This window comes from Dermacentor variabilis, unplaced genomic scaffold (assembly GCF_050947875.1).
Source record: "Dermacentor variabilis isolate Ectoservices unplaced genomic scaffold, ASM5094787v1 scaffold_12, whole genome shotgun sequence".
Taxonomy (NCBI): domain Eukaryota; kingdom Metazoa; phylum Arthropoda; class Arachnida; order Ixodida; family Ixodidae; genus Dermacentor; species Dermacentor variabilis.
Genome location: NW_027460280.1, coordinates 28,216,972 through 28,241,781, shown reverse-complemented (window position 1 = coordinate 28,241,781; position 24,810 = coordinate 28,216,972). Strand labels below are relative to the sequence as shown.

The 24,810-nt window shown below is 44.0% G+C and overlaps 1 protein-coding gene and 2 non-coding genes across 8 annotated transcripts in view; 1 reads left to right on the top strand and 2 right to left on the bottom strand.

Moving 5' to 3' along the window:
• Positions 1-24,810, bottom strand: part of metro (membrane palmitoylated protein 7-like protein metro) — a 76,928-nt gene that overhangs the window by 48,736 nt on the left and 3,382 nt on the right. For all 6 annotated transcript variants that reach the window (XM_075676302.1, XM_075676303.1, XM_075676304.1 and 3 more), the window contains 5 exons: positions 21,511-21,629; positions 17,992-18,069; positions 17,831-17,908; positions 12,273-12,404; positions 9,897-9,978 (listed from right to left, as the gene is read on the bottom strand). In XM_075676302.1, coding sequence (XP_075532417.1) covers positions 9,897-9,978; positions 12,273-12,404; positions 17,831-17,908; positions 17,992-18,069; positions 21,511-21,629 — 489 coding nt within the window. The remainder of the gene's footprint in view (positions 1-9,896; positions 9,979-12,272; positions 12,405-17,830; positions 17,909-17,991; positions 18,070-21,510; positions 21,630-24,810) is intronic.
• TRNAS-GGA (transfer RNA serine (anticodon GGA)) lies at positions 14,697-14,771 on the bottom strand. Its single transcript has one exon. It is a non-coding gene; the product is annotated as a tRNA-Ser (tRNA).
• Positions 15,451-15,525, top strand: TRNAS-GGA (transfer RNA serine (anticodon GGA)). The gene has a single exon. It is a non-coding gene; the product is annotated as a tRNA-Ser (tRNA).

The window sequence follows — 24,810 nt, the reverse complement described above, 5'->3', positions numbered from 1 at the left end:
GATAAGAACTTATAGTTAGCATTTCAGAGCTCAATGTCGTCACAAAGATTCAAGGGCATGTGGGTCCTCTGGTACAAGCGGTTAAGATGTTACACTGCTGGTTGTGCCTTTGCCATAGTGGTGACCAATGGCGATGCTGCAAATGGCACTGCAGTGACGTCAGCAAGTAGGCTCCGCTCTGCTGTCTGCTACACTCTGGCTACAACAACTTCCTTTTCATCTGTTTGTTCGCACCCCAAATGTAAGCTGCGCCCACCCGCCCGCTCGCCCGCCCGCCCAGTCCGTCCGTCCGTCCATGTGGCCTGGTGAGGGGCACCCTCACCAGGTTACATAGCAAATTTTGGTTATATACTGGAAATTGTTACGTGCCTTCTAAGGAGTGTTCTACACTAAGAATATTCCAGATTAGTTCATTAAAGGGCCCCTCTCATCAGGTCTGGCCATATTGAGCTGACAAGTATACAATGCATGCTAACAATCGTGCCAACTAAGTATTACATCCCTAAGCATCTCGGAAAGAGCTTAAGCTAATTTCAAACCAAATGGCATTTGCCCTTCTCCTTGCGAGTGCCCCACTCCTAAGTGGAGAGTCAACGTACATCATACAAGCGCACCTAGATACATGGCATTGCTGTGACGTTGCTCATAGTGGCACGTGACTTCCGAGAATTATTCAAAGCAACAGCAGTTATTTGTTTGATCTGTTGCTTCAGTAGACAAATTAATGTTTAGAGAAATAATAAAACCTATAAACCGAATGTCTGTGTCTCTTTGTTTTACATTGTAACGTAGCAAGAGAGGTGTACTTCCCGTTTCATCTTCTTGTTCCCGTGTCATGCAGCCGCACGCGTAGGGAATGAAACTATGTGATTTTCTATAGTGTTCCAGTACGCAATCATGCTCTGTAATCCACTTGCGACTTATACCTCTAGTGAGGTGTTCTCGTGCAGAGAGGTCAAAATCGTGCACTGAGCAAAACGAGACAAATGCAACAGCTCACGCGAGAGACCATCAGTGGAAGTGTGCCGCACAGCAAAAAAGCGAGAGAAAGAAAAAAGAAGGCGGGGCCTGTGATGTATGCATCACGCGATCCTCCAGCTCCGGTATGGTAGAACACAGGGAAGGAATTTCGCTTGCGGAGGCCAGACGGGGGCAAGTGGAGAGAGTTATGTTGGCGATGATGCTTGCCTCCTGAAATCATGGGTTTCCGGCACTGAAATTATTCTATCTCCACTATTAATGAACTAACATGAAGAATTATTGCAGCATCATGCTCCCTAGAGAGCATGTAACAACTTCCAGCATAGTATAACCAAAATTTGCTATATGGCCTGGTGGGGGGCCCTTTAATAGCAGAGATAGAAATATTCGAAGCGCTGCGAACCCATGATTTCAGGATGCGAGCATCACCGCCAACATAGACACTCTCTCCAATTGCACCATCTAGCTTCTGCAAGAGAAATTCCTTCCCTGCGTTTTCCCATACCGGAGCTGGAGGATTGCGTGACAAATATGTCACGGGCCCCACCTTCGAGTTTCTTTCTCTCTCTCTCTCTCTCTCTCTCTCATTTTTGCTGATTTTTGTTGAGTGACGCACTGCAGGTGATGGTCTCACGCAGGACCTGTTGCGTTTGTCTCGTTTCGAGCACCAGACAATCTTGTGCGCCCTGCATGAGAACACCTCATTAGCAGTAGAAGTCGGTGCCACAATTCCGAGCACTGAGGCAGACGCAAGAGGATGAAAGAGCATGATCGCAGCGCTGGAACATGGTAGAAAATGACATAGTTTCGTTCTCTGTGCGTGTAATTGCACGATGTGGGAATAAGGAGACGAAATGTAAGGTACATCTCTCTTGCTATGGTACAAAGTAAAATAAAAACATGCAGACATTCGGTTTGTATGTTTTATTACTTCTCTAAAATTTAACTCGTCAACTGAAGCAACAGATTAAACAAATAAATGATTTTGCCTCGAACAATTCTCGAAGTCACATGTCACTGTGAGTGATGTCGCAGCACTACATGTATGTAGGCACACTTAGGTGACTGACATTGACTCTCTGGCTGGGAGCGTGGCCCCAGCGAGGAGAAAGGCAAACGGCATTTGAAATTTAAGCTCTTTCCGAGGTGCTTAGGGATGTAATATTTAGCTGACACGATCGTTAGCACGCATTGTATGCACTGCGCTTGTCAGCTCAAACTTGCCAGACTTGGTGAGAGGCCCTTTAAGAGTAGGCACGTGGCTAATAAACCCTCATATGCTACCTAATAGCATCAAGGCTGCCCTATGCTTTCCTTGGCTTCATTGTTCGCTGGCTTTACATGGTCACGATTAATGAAAATCAAGCCCATTGGTTTCACTTCTGGTTAATCCATAGCGAGGGTCTCGAATCTGGCAGCTTGAATGCCATTGGGTTACATCTAATAATACTTCTCGAGTGAATATTGATACATCACAAACAGTTCTGAAATATACCACTACAGTCGAACCCGACTATAACGAACCCGTTTACATCGAATTATGCCATATATCGAACAATTTCTGAACACGGTATAGTTACAATGAGTATATATAGCAAAAATTACGCATACATCGAACAAAACTAGTAGCGACTCCCGATATATTGAACGTCAAGCGGCGGAAAGTGCCCCCGGAAGTTGGCTTTCCCTCGCGGTGACGGGAAAACCCGGCGGCGCGGCTCCATCCAACCGCTCTCCCTACGTGACCACGCTACCTCGGAGCCGCCGACACCCCCCTACAAAAAATGATCCTGGCGTGCCCGCCCGCAGCGCTTGCTCAGACAGCCAATCAGAAGCTCTTGTGCCCTCGTCGTGCAAGATGGCGTAAGTGCGAGTTGTCTCGCTGCTTATCTGATTCATTGTGTGCGCCTTCTCCCGCAGTGTTGCCGTGATTGTGTGCGCCTTCTTCCGCACGGCCACAGATTCCCTACGGTGAATATGTCCTTCGCCCCATCATGGACGTGCTTTTGAACCGGAATGTTGCTGTTCCACATACGCAGGTGACGATTACTAATAGCGGCATCGTTCTTCCGCATCTGAATTTCAGCCTGTACCCTCAAGTGCTTCCAGCCGGCATGTTCTTGGCCAGCCTTTCTAATACTTCCGAATTAGACATTGAAAGTCTGGATGCCGAGAGTGGCTTCTTAGCGCCAATTGCAGCTCACAGCTCTGGTTCCCTAACGGATGACTTCATGAAGATGATTGCACCTGACCTCACCTCTGCACAGGCCATGGACATACGTCTCCTCCTTGAATCGTACCGTGACATCTTTGATTTTGACAACAGGTCTTTAGGACAAACATCTGTTGTTCAACACCGTATCAACACTGGAGACACGAATCCTATTCGTCGGCGTCTCTATGGTGTATCACATGCTGGACGTAGAGTCATCCAATCAGAAGTGGACAAAATCCTCCGCAAAGGGGTCATCGAACCATCAGCCAGCCCTTGGGCTTCGCCTGTCGTCCTTGTGAAAAAAAACGATGGTACCTGGCACTTTTGCGTCGGTTTTCGTCATTTAAACAAGATCACCCGAAAGGACGTCTGCCCACTACCACACATCGATGATGCCTTGGACTGCTTGCACGGAGCTAAATACTTCTCGTCCATCGATCTTCGATCCGGCTACTGGCAGATTTCAGTTGATGAAATGGATCGTGAGAAGACTGCCTTCATCGTGCCGGATGGCTTACATCAGTTCAAAGTCATGCCCTTTGGCCTATGCAATGCTCCTGCAACATTTGAACGTATGATGGACTCTCTTCTGCGAGGCTACAAATGGACCACCTGTCTCTGTTACCTTGATGGCGTTATTGATTTTTTTCTTCCACGTTCGGCAGCCACCTTACCCGACGCGCTGCCATTCTTGCAGTCTTCTGAAAAGCCGGCCTCTAACTGAACTCCACGAAGTGTCAATTCGGGCGCCGTCAGATTACCGTGTTGAGACACCTTGTTGACGCATCCGGTGTCCAACCAGATCCGGAAAAAGTTTGCACCGTACGCAGTTTCCCTGTGCCACGTTCTGCTTCTGACGTGCGCTGCTTCGTCGGCCTGTGTTCTTACTTTCACCGTTTCGTCAAAAACTTCGCCCACGTTGCTCAGCCTTTGACAGATCTTCTAAAGAAAAGCACGCCGTTCTCATGGGACTCTGAGCAAGCTCACGCGTTCGCCGCACTCAGCGGATTTCTGACCACCCCTCCCATACTTGCCCACTTTGATCCATCTGCACAGACTGGAGTCCACATTGACGCAAGCAGCCATGGCATCGGCGCTGTTCTTGCCCAACAGCAGAATGGTACCGAGTGCGTGATAGCTTACACCAGCCGCCTACTGTCACCTGTCGAGAGAAATTACTCCATCACCAAGCAGGAGTGCTTGGCTTTAGTTTGGGCTGTCGCCAAGTTCTGGCCATATTTGTACGGCCGCACGTTTTCAGTCGTTACAGACCACCACGCACTCTGCTGGCTGTCTTCCCTCCGGGACCCAACAGGATGGCTTGGTCGCTGGGCTTTGCAGGTCCAGGAATTTTCGTTTGTTGTCAATTACAAGACTGGATGCCTCCAGAAGGATGCTGACTGCCTCTCTCGTCACACCGTAGATCCCCCTGATCTTGCTGCGCAGGATCTGGTGACCTGCGCGATGGCTTTTAATGACATGACTGACATGCGCCCTGAACAATAATGCGATGAATCCTTACAGTCCATCATCATCGCCGGAGTGCAATCCGGCAGCACTGACGGCACATGCCGCATGTTCGTGCTGTACAACGGCATCCGTTACCACTGCAATATCATCCCTGACAGCCCTGAGTTGCTCCTTGTTCTTCCTCGTCATCTGTGATCCATCGTTCTCAAAGAACTTCACAATGCACAGACGGCGGGACACCTTGGGGTTTTGCATACATACGACCATGTACGACGCCGGTTCTTCTGGCCGGGTCTCTACGCTCTGTGCGTCATTATGTCGCAACTTGCGAATTGTGTCAGCGCCGGAAGAAACCTCCCCTGCCATTTGTCGGACGACTCCATCCAATTGAAGTTTCCTCTGAACTGTTCTTTTTGTGTAGACCTTAACCTGCTTGGCCCTTTTCCGATGACGACTAGAGGGAATAAGAGGATCGCTGTCGCTACTGATTATGCGACACGCTACACGCTAGGCGATAACAAAGGCATTGCCGACTAGTTGCGCAACAGACGTCGCCGATTTGCTCCTCCACGACATTATTCTCCACCCCGGTGCACCTTGACAATTACTTACAGACCGCGGCCGCTCGTTCTTGTCTCGAGTTGTCAACGACCTCCTCTGCTCTTGTGCCACTGAGTACAAGGTGTCCATCGCCTACCACCCACAAATGAACGGTCTTATGGAATGTCTCAACCGAACACTCAGAGATGCTCTCGATGTACGTCTCCAACGATAACCGTGACTGGGACGCCACGCCGGCCTACGTGACGTACACGTATAACGCGTCCCGACATGACATTGCAGGATATTCACCCTTTTATCTTTTGTATGGTCGCAACCCCACATCGCCGTTTGACACCATCTTCCCTTCTGTGCCGCGTGTTGCAACTGAGTATGCTTGTGTAATCATCGATCGCGCTCACATGGCACATCAAGTTGCCCGATCTGATTTATTAGCCTCACAGCATATATAAAGAGAGCGTTATGACTGGTGCTATCGCGATGTTAAGTTCGCACCTGGTGCTTGGGTGCTCCTTTGGTCACCATGTCGTCAGGTTGGCCTCTCCCAGAAGCTTCTCTCTCTACACAGGGCCTTATGAAGTCCTACGTCAAGTTAACGACGTAAATTACGAGATTGCGCCGCTACGGTTTGATGCGTCCTCAAGAGACGACGCCTGTTGACGTCGTGCACGTTTCGTGGCTGAAGCCATACTTCGCTCGCAATTCTTCGCCTACCATGCCCCGAGACGGCGCTTCACCACCCAGGGGTCATGTTACGGAGTGCTGAAAGAAGAGAGAGGAAGAAGATCGCGGGACGGTGGCTGCTGCATGTTGTTGGTGGTCAACCATCTTAACTACTCTGACTCATTTTGTATATATATTGTAAATACACTATTTCTATACTTCCAACATCCTCGTAACGATATGTCTGGCTGTGGCATCAGAGATGACAGAAAAAGTTGATCCCGAATACACCTCCATCTGGCACTGTGCACCTTCAATTCCGACTCCCACATGCATCTTCTTGGCAGGTTGAAATATATTTGTAGATAGTGGTCACTGCCAGACTGTCACAGTATGAAATATTTGTGCGAGGGATGGCCCAGAAATGGTCTGTTCGGCCTTCTGCTTCGGAATTTCAACGTGGGTCAGGCTGCCTCCGGGACCAGCAAATCTTAATAATGTTCCCAGTTTTTCCACATCCCTGGCACTAGTTGTCATGGAACCGACATAGGCGGCATTCATGTGGGCCCCCACAGCTGGCACAGGAACCGCTCACCCGTCTCTCGGTGTCCTATCGCTGACAGGGGCTAGCATGCAACCAAAGAATGTCTTCTTTGGCGACATCTCACTCCCCGTCATTGACCACCATCGTCCCTTGGTGCACTGGCCCAAATCTTGGCATTTTTGTGCTTTGAAGTGAGGGTAAACTGGGTTCCCGGACAACGGCTTCAGTGGCAACTGCTTCCTCGATGGCACTGCTGAGGTACACCTCCTTTTTGCTAGTAGTTGCCAATTCACCATGTCGTTCTGCAGCCCAAACGTGAAACGGTCCCGCAGCGCTGCATCGTGGTTTGAAGGGTAGTGAGGTAGGCGGCGGCAGACTCGCTCAGTGCTTGGTTGCGGCGGTGGAATTTGTTTTGCCTAGCAAGCTGTGGTGGCTTCAGTGCTAAGCGATTGTGCAGCGTGGTAAGGATTGCTTCAAATGGGTTATTTTTCAGCTGGCCCGGTGCCTCGAGCGTTTTGGCCAAGTGAAGCGTGGAGGGACTGCAGTGGCTGAGGAATGTCGACCTCTTCTTGCCAGCGTCTCTAATGTCCTGCGCCTCAAGAAAGAACTTTAAACTTGGTACACAGTCCTCCCAATTTTCAGGGTGGGCGAGGCGAAAGGCTCAAGCACTTGTTGTGGCGGTCGTCATTGTGAATGGTTAGGCACGAGAGCTAGCATTCCATGGCGAAGATTTGAGTCAAGTGACTCACTTAGGCTTGTTGCTGGATGGGTCCCACCCTCACTGCCACTGTTATGTTGTGTGGGTTGCATCACGAAACAGCATTGGCAATATCGGTTTATTCGCATTGCACAAAACCCAAAACAATGGAATGCTCAAAACTGGTTAACACTGGTAATTACAGCAGAACCACGTTGATATGATCCCATTACATAAAATTTTATGTCACCAACATTCACGAGCGAGAACACAAGCAAATTACCCGATACAGTTATGCTTCTTTTTTACTGATTCATACGTTTCTGGAGAACATGATCTTTCGAAACCTACGTTCAGTACATTGCCAAACTGCAATCATATGTTAAGCTTTCAGACCACTAGATCCCATCTAAACAAGAAAAGGCAAGAGGAGCACGCATTCGAGAACAGTAGCCGTCCATCGCAGCAGCTTCCCCGCAGTACTCGCTTGCCTATCTCACCTGAAAACACCAATACACACTCAGTTTCCTATTCCGGTATCAGCGAACCTTTTCCTTGGTTGTCTTGCGCCACATTCACTGCTATCCCTACCCACCCTATTGCGATAAGCATCTGTTTCGCAGGACATAGGGTGTAGTGCCATTGAAAGCATACTGCACAGATTTAATAGGTGATAACTCAAATGCGCCGCCGTTCACTGCTGCAGGCAGTACGAAGTGAGCGTCATGTTTCACTCAGGCAGCATCGTAGGCATTGTATTCCAGCATCGCCCACCAGCTTGATTTCATTTGACAACCCGTGTTTGACAATGGTCGCTTGGGTGCCACCAGCTCCACGCACATTGGCATCTTGTACTGCAACGATTCGTGCCAAATGGGTACGTCAAAACTCCCAGCAATTTACCCTGATCGAAAAAGGTGCAGACCAAGGCCGAATTCGAGGAACACAAACATAAGCTTGCCAAAGCCGTGAAAATGACAATGCACGTTTCGAGCCCCCACCAGCTCGGCATGCATCGGCGTCTTGTGCTGCACTGATTTGCACAACGCTTTGCTTTATGTAGATGTCAGCTACGTCAAGTCTGCCAACTTTTTTTTTTTTAGCCACCTCGGATCGTACGTTTTTTTATTTTGTTTTTTCCAAAACGTATCAATGAGGTTCTACTGTTTATGCACCTCTGTGCAACGACAGATGGTGCTTCCGAATCCCATGTTGCACTGCACTGCTCAACCAATCTGCTGAACTTAGCGGCCAGGTTCAGTACACATGTTACTTTGAAAGTTCCTTAAGCTGCAGAGGGATTGGTGCCATGACTCCTCAAATCAGAAGCAACAACATTTTTTCTCCTTTGATTTCTAGAAAAGACTTCAGTGCACTGCAGGAAGGCCCTGCACAACCACACAGAAAGAAGCACATTTAAGCATTTCTTCTGAGTTGTGAATGCGAAAGCATTATTGTCCAATTAAATGCCACTGAGCGGTCCTTCGAGTTATGAACTCCTTGTGGGCAAGCGAGCGCGTTGAGATGCTTGGCACATTTTGATTTGGTCCTACCGAGGTGCAGTTTGAACGCAAGTGAGAGTTTGCGCGGACAAGGCATGTGCCGATAACACAGGCTACCGAGAGCGAGAGCAAGGGTGACGTAGCATTGCAGCAATGCCCTCTCCCTTCACACAAGACCCAGCTCGCTGGTGTTTCGTTTCGCCCACTCTGCTACGTTAAGACAGGCTCGTGCTGTGGCATCGCCACCAATCGGCCCCCATTGGTGGCGATGGGTCCTCGCTAGTGGCCTCAAGGCACGCTCACGATGTGGTGTCATCACAGACAATGGGAATTTAGCCGGCTACAGATGCTGGATACCACCTTTTTCGCTCTCTAAGCCATTTGACACTTTCGCATCAATAAATGCTGTGACACCCCTGTGACCCAGACCGCAGTGAATGTGTTAATAGCAAGTGTTTATTCTATACACCAGCTTGCTCAGCTTTCCGCTGCACTTCCACAATGGTGTGCATCTTACCTGGAGGGGCCATCACTAATTGAGACTTAAAGCTTGGAGGACATGCACGGCCAGTCTATTGTCAAAATGCAGAACAGGTGTTTCCAGTGATTTACAGTTGAGCCTTTCCAACAGGCAGGCAACTATTTCATAGCATTCTGCTGCTTGTGCTATCTTCTGGGTTACAGTGCAGTTAACTTGACGATTTGCTGTATGTTCACCAGATGGTGCTCTGAACCGTTTGTGCTAGCAAGTCCATGTCTGGCGCAATACATGTCTAGCATTAACAAACATATTTTTAAATGAAAAGCAGCTTGGTGCTCGCCCAGGAAATTTGGGCACAGAACATTAATACACCTGTTCCACTGCTCGGGCCGAAGCCACTGTGGTGTTGCGGTGATCACACTCAGTTGCTGCTTCATAGATTCCAAAGTCGCATCCTGGTGACTCCTGTGTCTGACTATGTCATTTGTGCAGCAGCTAGAAAAAGCAGCCACAGATGGCAATGATGTTCCAAGCAACGAAAGAGCCCCTTAATCATTATTGCTGTAAAATTGTGAAACCTCACACACATGGCCACCTATTAACCTCTCACAGTGAGTCGCCATCATGACATATAAGTTGCCTAAATGGATACATGCTAAATATAGAGGCAGCATCTAAGAAAAGCAGTTCAGCAAAAAAATGAAAAAGCAGCAAAAGATCACAGTAAATAAGTGATGTCACAGTAGATGCAAACATTGTAACATATCAATACATGTTCTCACCACTTCTGTCAGCAGCCCCTCCATGCATAATCCTTGCAATAGTGATTGCTTTAGCAATTTCATTGTACTTAATGGTGGCACCCTGCATGTAAAAAAGAAGAAGTAAATTATGCTGCACCTTTGAGCAAAAAAGTTAAAATTAAACAAGCAGTTGCCCTGCACGTAAAACTGAACAACAAGAAGAACACCAAAACCCTTCCGACTAGCATATTAATCTTTCTCAATTCTGACAATGCCTGACAAAGGTTTAGTAGACTAGAAAACCAGAACCACACTTCCACTCTTGAATTTCATATCTAAATTGTAGCACATGCGATATAAGCATGATGCAACCACAGGCGAACTGGATATTATGCATACCTTCCCTTTTGAATGTGCAGAAGAATCTCTGTTACATTCCTGTTTCCAGAAACAAACTCACAATGACAGTATTTAATGAAAAATGGTTCCACACAATCATCACTGATTTCTTTGGTAAACGAGCCTAAGTTTTCATTCATGCTCTTTCAGTCCGCCACCACAGCTTCTGAACGGGACTAATCTTGTTTGGCTTTCATTCGGTTTAATTTTGTTCATACATTGAGGAAGCATTTTGACATGCAAACAAGGCGCTGCCACACCTCAACGGGCAAAGCGCAGAGTGGAGCAACAGGGGGTCTCTGGATTGAGGGCCTCCACCTAAACAGATAACTGGGTTTATAAAGTGTTTATCGCTCTCAAATTTTGTTCACCATGTATTTTTTATGTTGTCATGAAACAAACTGACAATACTTTTATTCATTTTAGCAGCTATAATTCCGTCTTAAGCTTAAACTGAAAAGTTCCAAGGAATGTCCAGCGGTGCAATTTTTATTTACCCACACTTATCATAAATATAATTTCCAGTGCCATGATAACAAAAAAAGATTTATATAGTGCAAAGGAAACAGAACACTTCTGAAATGACTGGTTGCACTGATCAGATAGAATGGTAAGGCATGTGGCTGGCACAAGACGTATGCCAGGGCACATTCAATTTTGCACAGCTTGGAAGGGGGTGGCATGACATCAAAAATGCCTCCTCTTGTCTCAAAATGCCTTCTAAATACCCTGTCATTCAGGAAACTTCATGCTCTTCAATGACAAGTTCTTTTTTAATGCTGCACTAGATTTCTAGCTTTTCCTGTATTCAGCACTAATGTTAACAGCATTTAGTGGATGTTCCAGATTCATCACTATGGCCACAAGCGGTGGAGGCTAAAACTCTCAGGATTAGGTTACACATTCATGTGTACTTACTATTGGTGTCAAAAGCTTGTGGGGCACACAACCTGCAAAATAGCTGAATTTCTACAAAACCTACACATGCAGCTTGAAATATGAAGTTGCAGCCTACATTATCCTGCATGACAAGCACAGTGTTGCATTTGTTTGGACACTGCATGCCCAAACTAAGCACTTCTGGAAGCCCATACCACATGAACTTTGGCACTAACCGTACATAAGTACTCAAGGAAGTAGACAAATTGACGGCTATCACTGTAGCTTAGTTGGTAAAACGTGACATAAAAGAAGACAGCTAATTTCCCTATGCTTTTATTGGCTTCATTTTCTGTTGATGTCACGTGGCTGTTTCAAAACATCGAGCCCCTCAGCTTCCCTAATTCTTTTTTCTCAAGCATATGAGAGTGTATTTTAATATATTTGCTGATGCTGTCCTGTGCTTACCATTATTTTTTATGTGATTAAAATTGACTTCAGTATTCATGATGCATTGAAGTACCTCACCTTTACAACGTGACAGAGTTTGTGCAGTGCAACAAAACCTTCTCTAATATTTGGATACCTGCAGGAATGCTAATGCTAAAATTAGCTGCAAGTTTCCTACAAAAGATTATCTTTTTGAAAGAAAGCATTAGAAAAATCAGAATTAACTGCAGGCATGTTAAAGCGAAGCCCCAATAAGCACCAAATTATTGTGACCAATTAAGCTCTCTTTCAAAATAAAAATAAAGCTCTAAATTTCCTCCAATATAAACTATAAAAACACATGAACCTACAAAAGGTTCCTGCAGCACAAAGGTGACAAGTACAGGGCACTCTCACTGAGCGGTGTGAAATATGCAACCACCCCATCAATTTCAATGGAATGAGTGACACAAAGACTAGTGTTAAAAAAAAGCTCTTACTCGAATCATGACACATATTTAGAACAATAGGCCATTGGGAATGATACTTATCATGTGTGCCTACACAACAAGAGCACATAGAACACATAGAAGGGTTAAAGCTGCTATCGCTATGAATGCCCGATAGCTGTCACTCCAGAAGAATAGGCTGCATTGGACCTGGAATCTCCTTTGGGTTAAACTGCAGAAAAATGTACCCAAAGCTTACTAATGGCTCGTTGCTTTTCACAAGCTGGACTATCTTGATGGTCTCTTCATCCTCTTCAGCTTCATAGATTGCTTCTGTGAGCGATGGTAGAAAGTCCTTTTTTGCTATAATATCATGGGCCCCAAGCAAAGCCTGGAAAACAGATGGCAATTACAAATATGACAACTGCTTTGCATGAGCAACTAATACATCAGAGAAAACAACCAACAAGCAATTAGTATTAGTACCATACCTGAATGACAAAATTGGAACAAAGTATAGCTGCGAGTCTGCTGTTGACAGATAGATTAGTTGACTGCATAGAGACTAAGGGAGTGTAGCTATTAGAATTCTAAAATTCAAATCAAGGGACTTGAAGAAGGGGGCGCCAGTGGAACACAAATGACGTGTACAGAAGGAAAAGGCATTAGACACGGACGGACGCTAGACTTTCAACTGTGCTTTATTGGAATTCCCATTGCCACACATAACCTACGATGCATGTGCATCTTCAACTCCTCCAAAGACATGTGCATTGATAGCACCATGAAAAGTACATCGCTGCATGCGACAACTGATGCATGCGCATGTTCTACTCATCCCAAGATGAGCATCAAGGTCAGTTTTTATCACCTTTTCCCTACCTACTAGGTAAGCATGCTCCTTGTTGGTGAAACACAAAGACGTGTCACTGACACAGTTTTCTTTCCGATTTCCAATGTGAAAGACTTCTAAGATTTCTCGCTCATATCTAGGCTTTGCCCTCCATAAAATGGTCACATGATCAAACATTGGCACAACTTTTTTTGCACTTCTTGCAGCCACAGCAATGAATTGCCAAATTGCTTCCCTGGTCCCCGCTTAAGGATGTGTTACGTTCTTGCAAGTGCTTATTAACACACCTGCCTGTCTGGCCTATACAGACTTTACCACAAGCCAACGGAATGCAGTAAACACCAGTCTTGTACTCAATGAAGGGTGTCACATGTTTAATTTTACAGGCCCCTCTATTTCTCCTCTTGTTTCCAATCCTCGCGCACACACTAGCCAGTCTGCAAGGTGCGGAAAATACAACGCTTACACCTTGCCTTTCAGCCACCTTCTTAATTTTGTGAGAGATTTTACGAATGTATGGCATTACTTCTAGTTCCTTCCTTCGCTCTGATGTCGTCGACTTCTGTCCTGCAAGACCTGTTACTTTCCACAATCTGGCTTCAGCAACAGCCCTAATGACCGAGAAAAAGCAGCCTGCTGCGAGCAACCACTCAACCTGCTGTTGCAGGCTACACGGTGGCAGCAGCTCTTCTGCACTGTGTCCAGAAGGCGTCTGACTGCTACACCCCTCCTGACCAGTTTACATGGATTAGAATCATATGGCATTAGTACTTTTTTTATTCAGAGGTGAAAACATCCAGCAGACATGGTCATTGTTGTGAAAGGTTAGTTGCAAGTCCAGGAACCTAATGCCTCTGTTATCGAGCAGTTCGTAGGTGAAATTTAAACCACGAGAGCCAGCCTTAAAAACAGATAAAATATCCTGTGCTATATTATGTACTATGTCCCCAGGTGAAAGCTTTAAAAAGATTTTAAAAATCGTCAACATATCTAAACACTCGGATCACATGATCGTTGTTCAAGGATGTGAAAATGAGGTTGTGAATTTTTTCCAGGAATATACTGCATAGCACTGGGGCAATGCTAGACCCAATACAAATACCTTGCTTTTGTAAAAATATGCAACCCTTAAACTTGATCAGGATAGACTCCAAATACCAGGACAGGAGCTCAAGAAATGCTCCAATGTTCATGCCTGCTAGGTTTTGAAAACGAACCTCCCCGCTAAGTTCAATCGCTTAGGAGACATAGTAGATAGTATGGCAAAGGATATTTTATCTGTTTTTAAGGGCTGCTCTCTTGGTTTAAATTTCACCTATGAACTGCCTGATAAGAAAGGCACTGGGTTCCTCGACTTACAACTAACCTTTCATGACAATGACCATGTCTGCTGGATGTTTTCACCCCAGACTAAAAAAGCACTAATGCCGTGTGATTCTAATCGCTCTAACCTGGTCAAGAGGGATGTAGCGGGTTGATGCCTTCTGGACACAGTGCAGAAGCACTGCTGCCATCGCATCGTGTGTAGCCTGAAACAGCAGGTTGAGAGGTTGCGCGCAGCATGTTTCCTTCTCTCAGTCATTAGGGCTTTTACTGAAGCCAGACTGCGGAAAGTGAAGGGTCTTGCAGGCCAGAAGTCGATGACATCAGAGCAAAGGAAGTCACTAGAAGTAATGCTATACATTGACGTAGTAGTTCTGCGGAAACCCGCAAGGTGGAGAGAAGCAATGAATAAAGGGAAAATGAGACATCCACCCGTTCGTAGCAATTGCTACAAAGGAAACCCATACGGGTTCCTCGAAAGAAAAGCCTCATAGTTGAAGAAAAATTCGTCCTGGTCCGGGACTCGAACCCGGGACCACCGCCTTTCCGGGGCAGCCGCTCTACCATCTGAGCTAACCAGGCGGCTAGCAGATGGCAGGGCGAAGTCGAATATGTCGACAACACGAAGCAAAGGCAAGAGTTTGACGTAGTAGTTCTGCGGAAACCCGCAAGGTGGAGAGAAGCAATGAATAAAGGGAAAATAAGACATCCACCCGTTCGTAGCAATTGCTGCAAAGGAAACCCATACAAGTTCCTCGAAAGAAAAGCCTCATAGTTGAAGAAAAATTCGTCCTGGTCAGGGACTCGAACCCGGGCAATCCACCCGTTCGTAGCAATTGCTACGAATGGGTGGATGTCTCATTTTCCCTTTATTCATTGCTTCGCTCCACCTTGCGGGTTTCCGCAGAACTACTACATCAAACTCTTGCCTTTGCTTCGTGTTGTCGACAAATTCGACTTCGCCCTGCCATCTGCTAGCCACCTGGTTAGCTCAGATGGTAGAGCGGCCGCCCCGGAAAGGCGGTGGTCACGGGTTCGAGTCCCGGACCAGGACGAATTTTTCTTCAACTATGAGGCTTTTCTTTCGAGGAACCCGTATGGGGTTCCTTTGTAGCAATTGCTACAAACGGGTGGATGTCTCGTTTTCCCTTTATTCATTGCTTCTCTCCACCTTGTAAGCTTCCGCAGAACTACTACGTCAAACTCTTGCCTTTGCTTCGTGTTGTCGACAAATTCGACTTCGCCCTGCCATGTGCTAGCCGCCTGGTTAGCTCAGATGGTAGAGCGGCTGCCCTGGAAAGGCGGTGGTCCCGGGTTCGAGTCCCGGACCAGGACGAATTTTTCTTCAACTATGAGGCTTTTCTTTCGAGGAACCCGTATGGGTTTCCTTTGTAGCAATTGCTACGAACGGGTGGATGTCTCATTTTCCCTTTATTTAATGCTATACATCCATAAAATCTCTCATAACATTAAGAAGGTGGCTGAAAGGCAAGGTGTAAATGCTGTATTTTCCACACCTTGCAAACTAGCTAGCCTGTGCATGAGGATTGGAAACGATGAGAGAAAGAGAGGGGCCTGTAAAATTAAACATGCGACACCCTTCATCGAGCACAAGAATGGTGTTGTTTACTGCATTCCGTTGGCTTGCGGTAAAGTCTATATAGGCCAGACAGTTAAGTGTGTTAATAAATGCTCGCAAGAACATAACACATATTTAAGTGGGAACCAGGCAAGCAATTTGGCCATTCATTGCCATGGCTGCAAGAACTGCAAAAAAAACTTTGCCAATGTTCGGTCATGTGACCATTTTAGGGAAGAGAAAGACTACATATGAGCGTGGAATCTTAGAAGCCTTTCACACTGTAAATTGCAAAGAAAATTATGTCAGCGATACGTCTTTGGGTTTAACGAACAAGAGTGTGCTTACCTAGCGAGTAGGTAAAAGGTGATAAAAACTGACATTGATGCACGTGCCTTGGCAGGAGTAGAAGATGTGCATATATGTCGGTTGTTGCGTGCGGCAATGTACTTTTCGAGGTGCTATCAATGAACATGTCTTGGTAGGAGTTGAAGATGCACATGCATCAGAGGTTATGCGCAGCAACGTTAATTCCAATAAAGTATAATTGAAAGCCCAGCCTTCGTCTGTGTCTAATGGCTTTTCCTCATGTAGGAGTCCTTTGATTCCCTGGTACCCCCCTTTTTCAAGTTCATCATGCACCAACTGGTCCAAGAGCTTGCACTAATGCAAATCAAGAAGTCTTTGCTATTCAACTTGTATTTGATTCAAGGATTCAATATTTAACATTGTCAAATATTCGTTTCTGTTGAAATATAAGGAACATCGACACTTATTGGAAGCTCAAGGGAAAATTACCAATGTAAGCGAGACCGTTCCAAATGATTCTACCGCATAACAATCACTGGTTCTGTGAAGAGGAACGAATTTCTCAGCAAAACACATAAAGCATCCAACTTCAGTAATATAACTTTTACTCATTCAATGAGAATACTTCCCCTTTAGGCACCCTGTGAATTTGCTGTTTCAATTTAGACAAATAATTTTTTTAAGAGAAGCTTGTTTTGCAGACTTTCCCGGACTTTCCTGACCGTGCATGCTAGGTGCTGCTGCTGTCTTGCCGAATAGCTCTCACAAAAATTTAATTACGTACCTAATGGTGGGATCAAACCTTGATCACCCAGTGCAGCAGCCCAATGCTCTAACCATTAGCCCACAACCGCACATATACTTCTATCGTGCCAATTGCCAAATAGCTCTTTGAGAGAATCGCCACATACGTCACATTGTGTAGCATGTGTGCAGGAGAGCACATGTACACATGCCAGTTTCTTTTACACCAAAGATGCAGGAATGAAATGGGCAGCCACTTGGTTAACCGCTTCACATAGATTAAAAGATGTGAATTGGATCTGCATAACTTTTTGACACATCTCATATCGATTGCATCTCCTTAACCGACATGAAGTGCAGTATTACACTTGCCTTCCTCAGTAAATGCAACATTCTACATACATCTGCTGATGTGCGCTTCTCATTTTATTTAACTGTCATCATGGATCACAGGATAACGGTAAAAAGTCACAATTCACAAACTCCTCATAACTTTATGTACAGTTATGGACAGCATTATATGCATGTATCAAATAATGTAAGACTTTTTTTTACCAGACAACCTCCATGCAAATATATACATCTCAATTTAAGTAGAAATGAGAAAATATTTTGTATTCAATGTTTGAAGGTTCTTTCTTGTAAATATTCATGTTCAGTTTGATTCAAGAATTTCATTATTTGAACATTCCTAATAAATATTGTACAGGTGCAACAATTAAAAAAAATTAACATGAATAGCCAGCTCATTTACATTGTCACGTTTATGAACATAGATGCATGTTTTTTAAGCACTGATGCTGCAATATAGGCCAGTCAGTCACTCATTTTTGCAACCCCTACAGGCACCTAAATTCAATCACATTTAGCATAATACTTCATTGTAAAGAAGCTCTAAGATATTTCCATATTCCTTATTACATAACTACACAAACAAATCTGAGTACCCTGTTAAAGTCGATGAAAACATCATGCACAAATAAAGCAAGAAGAAAAGATGAGTTCACACCTTGACATGTGGGGAAGATATCAAAATACAGAGCTCCTCAGCCTCTGGCTCCATATTTTTTTGGAGGGCATGTAACACCTGTGTAATAAGAAGTTAGGCATCACACAGATACGACAACAAATGTATTTTTTAAAGAAGCCCATCAATAAAGAAGCTAATACCTTTTCGGCAGTGAGTGAGGCATCACAGCTGGAAGGAGCAATTCCTCTGTTGCTGAAGCTGACAATCTTTGTATGTATCTACATGACAAATATATTTAAAATGATAATTAAGTGACTAAAAACATAAGTACAACTTATTAAAAGTACGCTACCTCAGCTAATGCACCCTGTGAACAAGAATCAGTAACTTGCATACTAGTCTAGAGCTATATAAGCAAAAAAACTGTTGAATAACATTTTAGAACAACACAACTTCCAAAAATTTTAAAAACAAGCCAGCTATATAACAAAAAATGGACTTAGACTACATAGTACAACCTCATTCAAACTTTATTGAAAAAAGCATGAGAGAAACATACTAACCAAGAAAATGTACGATCCAAAGTCAGTAAAAAATCTGGCAGACTCAACTGTAGCTGATATCTACGTAATGCGAAGCACTGGGCGAATCCCTACAGCATGAGGCGCCAACATGCATAGAGCTGGTGGGCCCAAGTGGCCTGATACGAGCATTATTGTTCTCACTGCTTCAGCTATCTTACGTTTGCGCTCCTTAAACTTGACCTAAGTCAGCAGTTTCTTTGGGTGGGGCATCTTGGCAGGAAATTTTGACATGCCCACTCGGTTTCTGTACGAATCGTTGAGGCACGAGATGCCAACGCACGTGGAGCTGGTGGGGCCGCCCGAGTGGCACAAGACAGCTTTGTTGTTTTCGTTCAAAACGGGATCGTATCAACAAGGTTCTACTGTATTAATTAAGGGTGTGCAAATATTCGAAATTTTAAATATTAACCAAATAGTCTTCATAGATTCAAGATGGCAGGCGACACCAGAATACGATGCTGCCAGAGTGAAACATGACGCTCACTTCGTGCCACCTGCAGCAAGGACCAGCAGCACGTTTGGGTTATCGCCTATCAAAAGCATCCAGTATATGCTTCTAATGCAACTTCGCCACACGCACTGCGAAACAGATAGATGAAATGCTTATTGCAATAGGGTTGGCGGTGATAGCTCTGAATGCGATACGCGATAACCTATGAGATTTGCTGGTTGCAGAAGAGGAAACTGAGTGTGTGTGTGAGAGGAAACGGGCGCGTGAATATTCTAAACTTTAAATATTAACCAGATAGTCTTTGCCATTAAATTTGCGTTAGATTCAAGAATTCACTATTAAACGTTACTGAATATTCATTTCTGTTCGAATACAAAGGATAACACTTATTTGAGTTTACAGGGAAAAAGGCAAGTAGCGACTGCTCTGACTGATTCTGCTGCAGGGGAACAGTGGTTGCTACACAGAGGTGCCAGTTGCTGAGAAAACCCATGGAATAGTAAGTTTTTCTCATCAATTTTCAGTCATTCAGTGAAGGTGCTTCACCATTTAGGCATAGCAATTTATTATTTGAACAATCTCACCTTGTTTGCATCCCTTTAACTTGATACGCAGTGCCACAGTATTGCACACTGCTTCTTCAACAAACAGCAAGCTATATGCATCTGGCGATATACCGTTTCTGTGCTTCATTACTGTCATTGTCATACGGTGTGCCACGTATACAATCGCCTTTCTGTTTCTCATTTAAAAGCATCTCAGTTGACTGTAGATGCAGTGCTGAGTGCAATTACATTTAGAGTATCAATTTAAGTAAATTAAAAATATTTTATAACACAGACTCCCCAAAACAACCTTCATATTTCAGTACTCAAAAATGAGAAAATACCCGGTATTCAATTTGACAACCAAAAGTTGCTTTTTCTAATATCAGCATTCAATTCATCAGAAATTTCATGATTCAAATACTCCTAGTAACCATTTAGGAACTCTTCAGCTGTACAACATGGACTGTGTAAAGCAGAAGTTAATTACAAAATGAGCCAGCTAATTTGTATAAGGAAGCCTAATTGTTACATTTGGGAATTGTTTACCCTTGAAAGACAGCTTGAATGTTGCCTTGTACAACTTTTGCTGCCAGAGTGCTCTGACATAACTAGTCAAATATACCAAAAGACAATAGTTGTCTTGTACAACTCTCGTTGCCAAAGTGTTCTGAAATAACGAGCTAAACATTCCACAAGACAATAGTTCCAACGTTCAAGTAAGAAGACCTTGAAGTTCAAATGCAATGAAATTTTCTATTGTGTAAAAAGGCTAGTTTCAGACAGTGTAGATAGGAGCCTCCGAGCAAAATTTTACATTTTAGATATGAGTGGTTTAGTACTGAAAAGTTCGCATGAATGTACATTTTTAATACCAAATATGGAAAAAAAAGCCACTGTTACAGCTCACTGGAAGTGACACAGGAGTCAGAACAATGAAAAGCGGTACGGCCCCTCTGCATGACCACCAAGATTAGCCTAATAGTGTGCTGTAGTGGGCCTTTGGTTCTGTGACATGATGGAACACTTCAATCTGAAGCAATACTGCGGACAAGGAAGTAAAGCACTAGGACACTAGACGCACACAAAGCGCGGACTAAAATCTCTTTAATGACAGTGACAGAAAAAGGTATATATAGCGAGAGTAGTCTTATTCTAGAAGGTTCCTCCACTCAGTCCTCTGCCTGGACTTGAGGAAGTGGATGGCAGCATCTCCCCTCAACTGCTCTTAATTGACACTCCACAGCAATTAGTGAGACAGTGTCTTTTCTAGTGGAGTGGACGAAGAGCATTGAGTCGAGGATTACTTGAAAATACATGGGTTAGTCTGTACTTAATGTGTGTCTGGTGTCCCAGTTCTTTACGTCTTTGTCCACAGTGTTGCTTCACAAAGCAGTGTTTCATCATGTCCAAGATTAGGCAGCGCCCAAGGGAAGCTGCCGGAAGCGACATGCTGGGGTTTGCGTCATATTGTCAGCCTAGGTGCTACTTAAAGGCTGCTTATAAGAAATTTAGACAATTAGCAGGCTAGTAGGCTTTGAAAAAAAAGCTTTGATAGTATATACTGTATGCCCTGCAACACTACCAAAATGTCATGTGCCGAGAGACACAAAGGAACTATCTACAATGCATTTAAAGAGCAGTACAGCCAAAGTCCTTGATGGTAACCAGCTCGTGCCAAGCCCAGATCAGCTTCATCTTCCTTTGCGCAATGTCTTGCAAGCGCCTGTTGTATCACAACAATATTATACATCTTTAAAGTGAAAGATCATGGCAATTAGCCTTAAAGATGGTACAACATTACAATCACATATACCATTTGTAAAATCAATAACCAACACAGCATCCAAATACTACATACGTCTTTTTCTCAGATACTGACTTTCCTAGAAGGTCAGAAAAAAATCAAGCAACATTAAGAAATATGTGAACAACAGGCATTTCATTACATACAGTGGCCAGGAAAGGTAGTGATCATACCTTTATAAGCAGTCAAGCCGTTTTCACAGCTTTTAGCCCAGCAAACCTTCCAGCATATTGTCTGGTAAATAAATTTGAATTTGAACAAAAACAAAATAAACTTATACACCAAGTTCTCAAGAACATTGAACCCGCGAAGAATTCTGAGCAACAACGTACATGAACCAAGGCTTGGAGGGCTTTGTTTTGGAGCAGAGCAGCAAGGAAGGCACGGTCGTCATCCCCACTGTGAGCTTTCTGGCACACCTGCTCCAGGGAAGCCAGAAGCCTTTGTAGGGCTGGAGAAAGAGCCAAAAGACAACCAGGAAATCTACCTTTCAGCCATTTATTAGAGCAACCTGCCGTCAGTGAACAAACGCACACAAGTTCGTTTAAGAAAATGTAAAGTATTTTACAGGAACAATTTTTACCCACTTAACATTTGCCTAGCTAACAACATCAGCAATACAGCCATAGTAGATGGCTATATTTCAGCTTTTTTTAAAGCATGAATGTAATGCCTCAGCCTCTACTTCCGAAGATGTGCTTAGGCCTCTGCTTGTATTAACCTGCTCAAGTGCAAGGACTTGCCCATAAGAGACAAACATTGAACTCTGTGGAACATGACCAGGGAAAGAACAAGCTGTACAGTTTAAAATACTAGTAGACCTGTTGCACTACTATGAGAAACCACATGCGTCAGTCTAGAAGCATATTATATGGAGTGGACTTTTTTTTCTTTAATAGGCCCCTACACCTCTCCCAGCACAACACCTTCACTTATGAGATTCCAAATGCAGTCCTTGGCGACGATGTCAGATTGCTTATCATCAAAAGTGCTACTCAGCAGAAAAAAAATTATTCCTTGTCTCTAAGGGGGTTCAAACTTATGACTAGAGACTGAATAATAGGCAACTGCCTATTTGTTATCGTGAGCCAAGGCATATTTTCATGCATGAGCATGAATTATGGGTTAAAGGGACGCTAAAGGGAAAAATGATTTCTTCTGCATCCGTAAATTACCGTTCTACAACATCAAAAACACCACTCTTACAACGATAAGACGTTTGGTAAGCCAGAAAAAGTGCAAGAACGAAATACGGGTGGCGACGCCTACTTATGTTGCCGCACCTGGGGGCTATGACGTCTTGGATTTTGATGGCATCTTCTAGGGCCTACTAATTATATATGGCGGTACAGATTGACTACACTGTGTTCTAAAGGAACCAAATATTAAACATGGCAAGTTTCGGGAACCTTTATTCAGCCAACGCGGCCCAAATGCGACAACATACTTTGGAATCCCTGACGTCACGCTGACGTAGCGGCGCTTGGGTTTCGGTGCGAAATTCAAATACTGATACTTCGACCTTCATTTTCTCATCTAATAATCAAAGTTTTTTTTTTTTTTAATGACTGCCTGCAGGTTTCTCAAACAATGCTTCATTAGTTTAAACTGATTTATTGTTTCGCTTTAGTGTCCCTTTAAGAAGAGGTTTAGCACTGATGTTATAGTGCCTATAATGCCTATTTGTGTCCTTTGTGCTTATATATGCAGATTGTGCTTTTAGCATCTGCAAATGTTTTTGGGGTGCTCTTTTTGTTTGAAGATCACATTCTGTTGCTTCTTTCCACAAGATCTGGCAGCATTGGCAGACTCCGCTGCCATTGGCAACACACCTGGCAATGTTACCTAACAAATAAGTCATTGCGTTGTTAACGTTAGTTGAGCTTTTGAGGGCCTTTCATCCTCTGTCTGACACACATTAGCAATGTAAGAGAAAAAGATCACGAAAAGTATCTCTCCTTCTGCAGTGTACCCGTAATTCCATATTACACTGCACGCAGGAAATTTAGATACATTTTGTATGCTATTCTGGAACACACAGCAACACTCCCGAAGCGGCTGCTTTCTGGAGCATCTGGCAGGCAGCGACACAAGTTTACGCTAGCACCGTCAAGGTAGCAGCTCGCATCCCCATAAAAAATGGCAACATTGCATTTTTTTTAAACCAGGCAAGTACTTGTGCTAAGTGTTGTAATGAACAACATAGACTCCAAAATGTGATTTTTCTGCAAAATTTCTGCAAGAACAGAGCAGTAGTAAGCACAAAATCATTCTTCTATGATTTTAAGTGAAATATGCACATCCCTGTACAACAGGTGTGCACCAAGAGGTGCACATAATTTATCCTAAGGCCCAAACAATGATATCTTCCTTTCTTTCGAATGCTTCCTAATGTTACATGAGGCCTCCTTTTAGCTAATTACCAATGGAGGAAGCAAGCATACTCTAAAAGCTCCCTTCGCCCGTCCTCATGTAAGGAAAAAGAGCCAAAAGAGCCGCATGCCTGGGTACGAGAGCTTCCCTTATAAGATTTATGCAAATCAAATCAAATCAAAATTTTATTCATCTTCATTTGGTACATAGGTTTTCATTTCCTGTCCAACCTAAGCACAGCGTGCTTGTTGGTTGCTCAGGCAGCACAGTGAATCATCGAATGTGTACCACAAAACAATTAAGTAAGGCATACTAGTACATACTAACCCTATTATACAAACTTATAGAGACATAATGAGTACAACTCGAGCAAAATTAAAACTAAGTAAATAAATAAATAAAGGGCATCATAATAGCTTGACAATGAGCCATATCAAAACTCGCAGAACATCTAAGGAGCAAATCCAGGAAAGCAACCTTCCACATGCAAGAGGCCATCACTGATTTATCTGCAATGATGAGCACCATTTCCTTATTGATTTAGTCATTTTTCGTTTAGTTTTGAAATTTCCAAGCGCTTCTCCAAGTTCATTAAATATCTGTGGCACGTAATATCGCCTTACTTTTTTCCTGTAATGTATAAAGCATCGTGGCTTAATGTATGTTTCTGTCTTTCTTAGGGCAACGTTTTTCTTGACAGGTACTTTGAAATCCTTTGCATAGTAATGACGTGTGAGCCCAGTGTAACAAAATAGTTCACGTATTTCCAATATGCCAAGCCTATTGTATTGTTCCTCCTTGTCAGCCTGTTGCAGTATAGTTCCGTAGGTTACACTGTTTACTATCCTTTTAATTATGTGGTTTATGGCTCCCATTTTGTGATCAGAACAAGTTCCATACAATGTAATACCGAAGGTTATAATAGATTCAGCCAGTGCCATGTATACGGTGCGCCTCACGTGCATCGAAGTGTTACCTCTTAGGTTGTACATCATCACAGACACAGCTCTAAGCCTGTTACATACATACTGCACATGATCATTCCATGTTATATGCTCATCAAATATTATTCTGAGATACTTGATCGCATGTTCAAATGTTATTGCATCACATGTGCATGGAGCGCAATGCGAGTTATGCAAAAAGAGAGACTCTCTTAGGAGCATTCGTTTGTGTGGGTTTCTAAAACAGATAAGCTTTGTTTTTTGCCGATTTAAATATATTGAATTTTGTGTCAGCCAGTTTATTACCCTGCACAC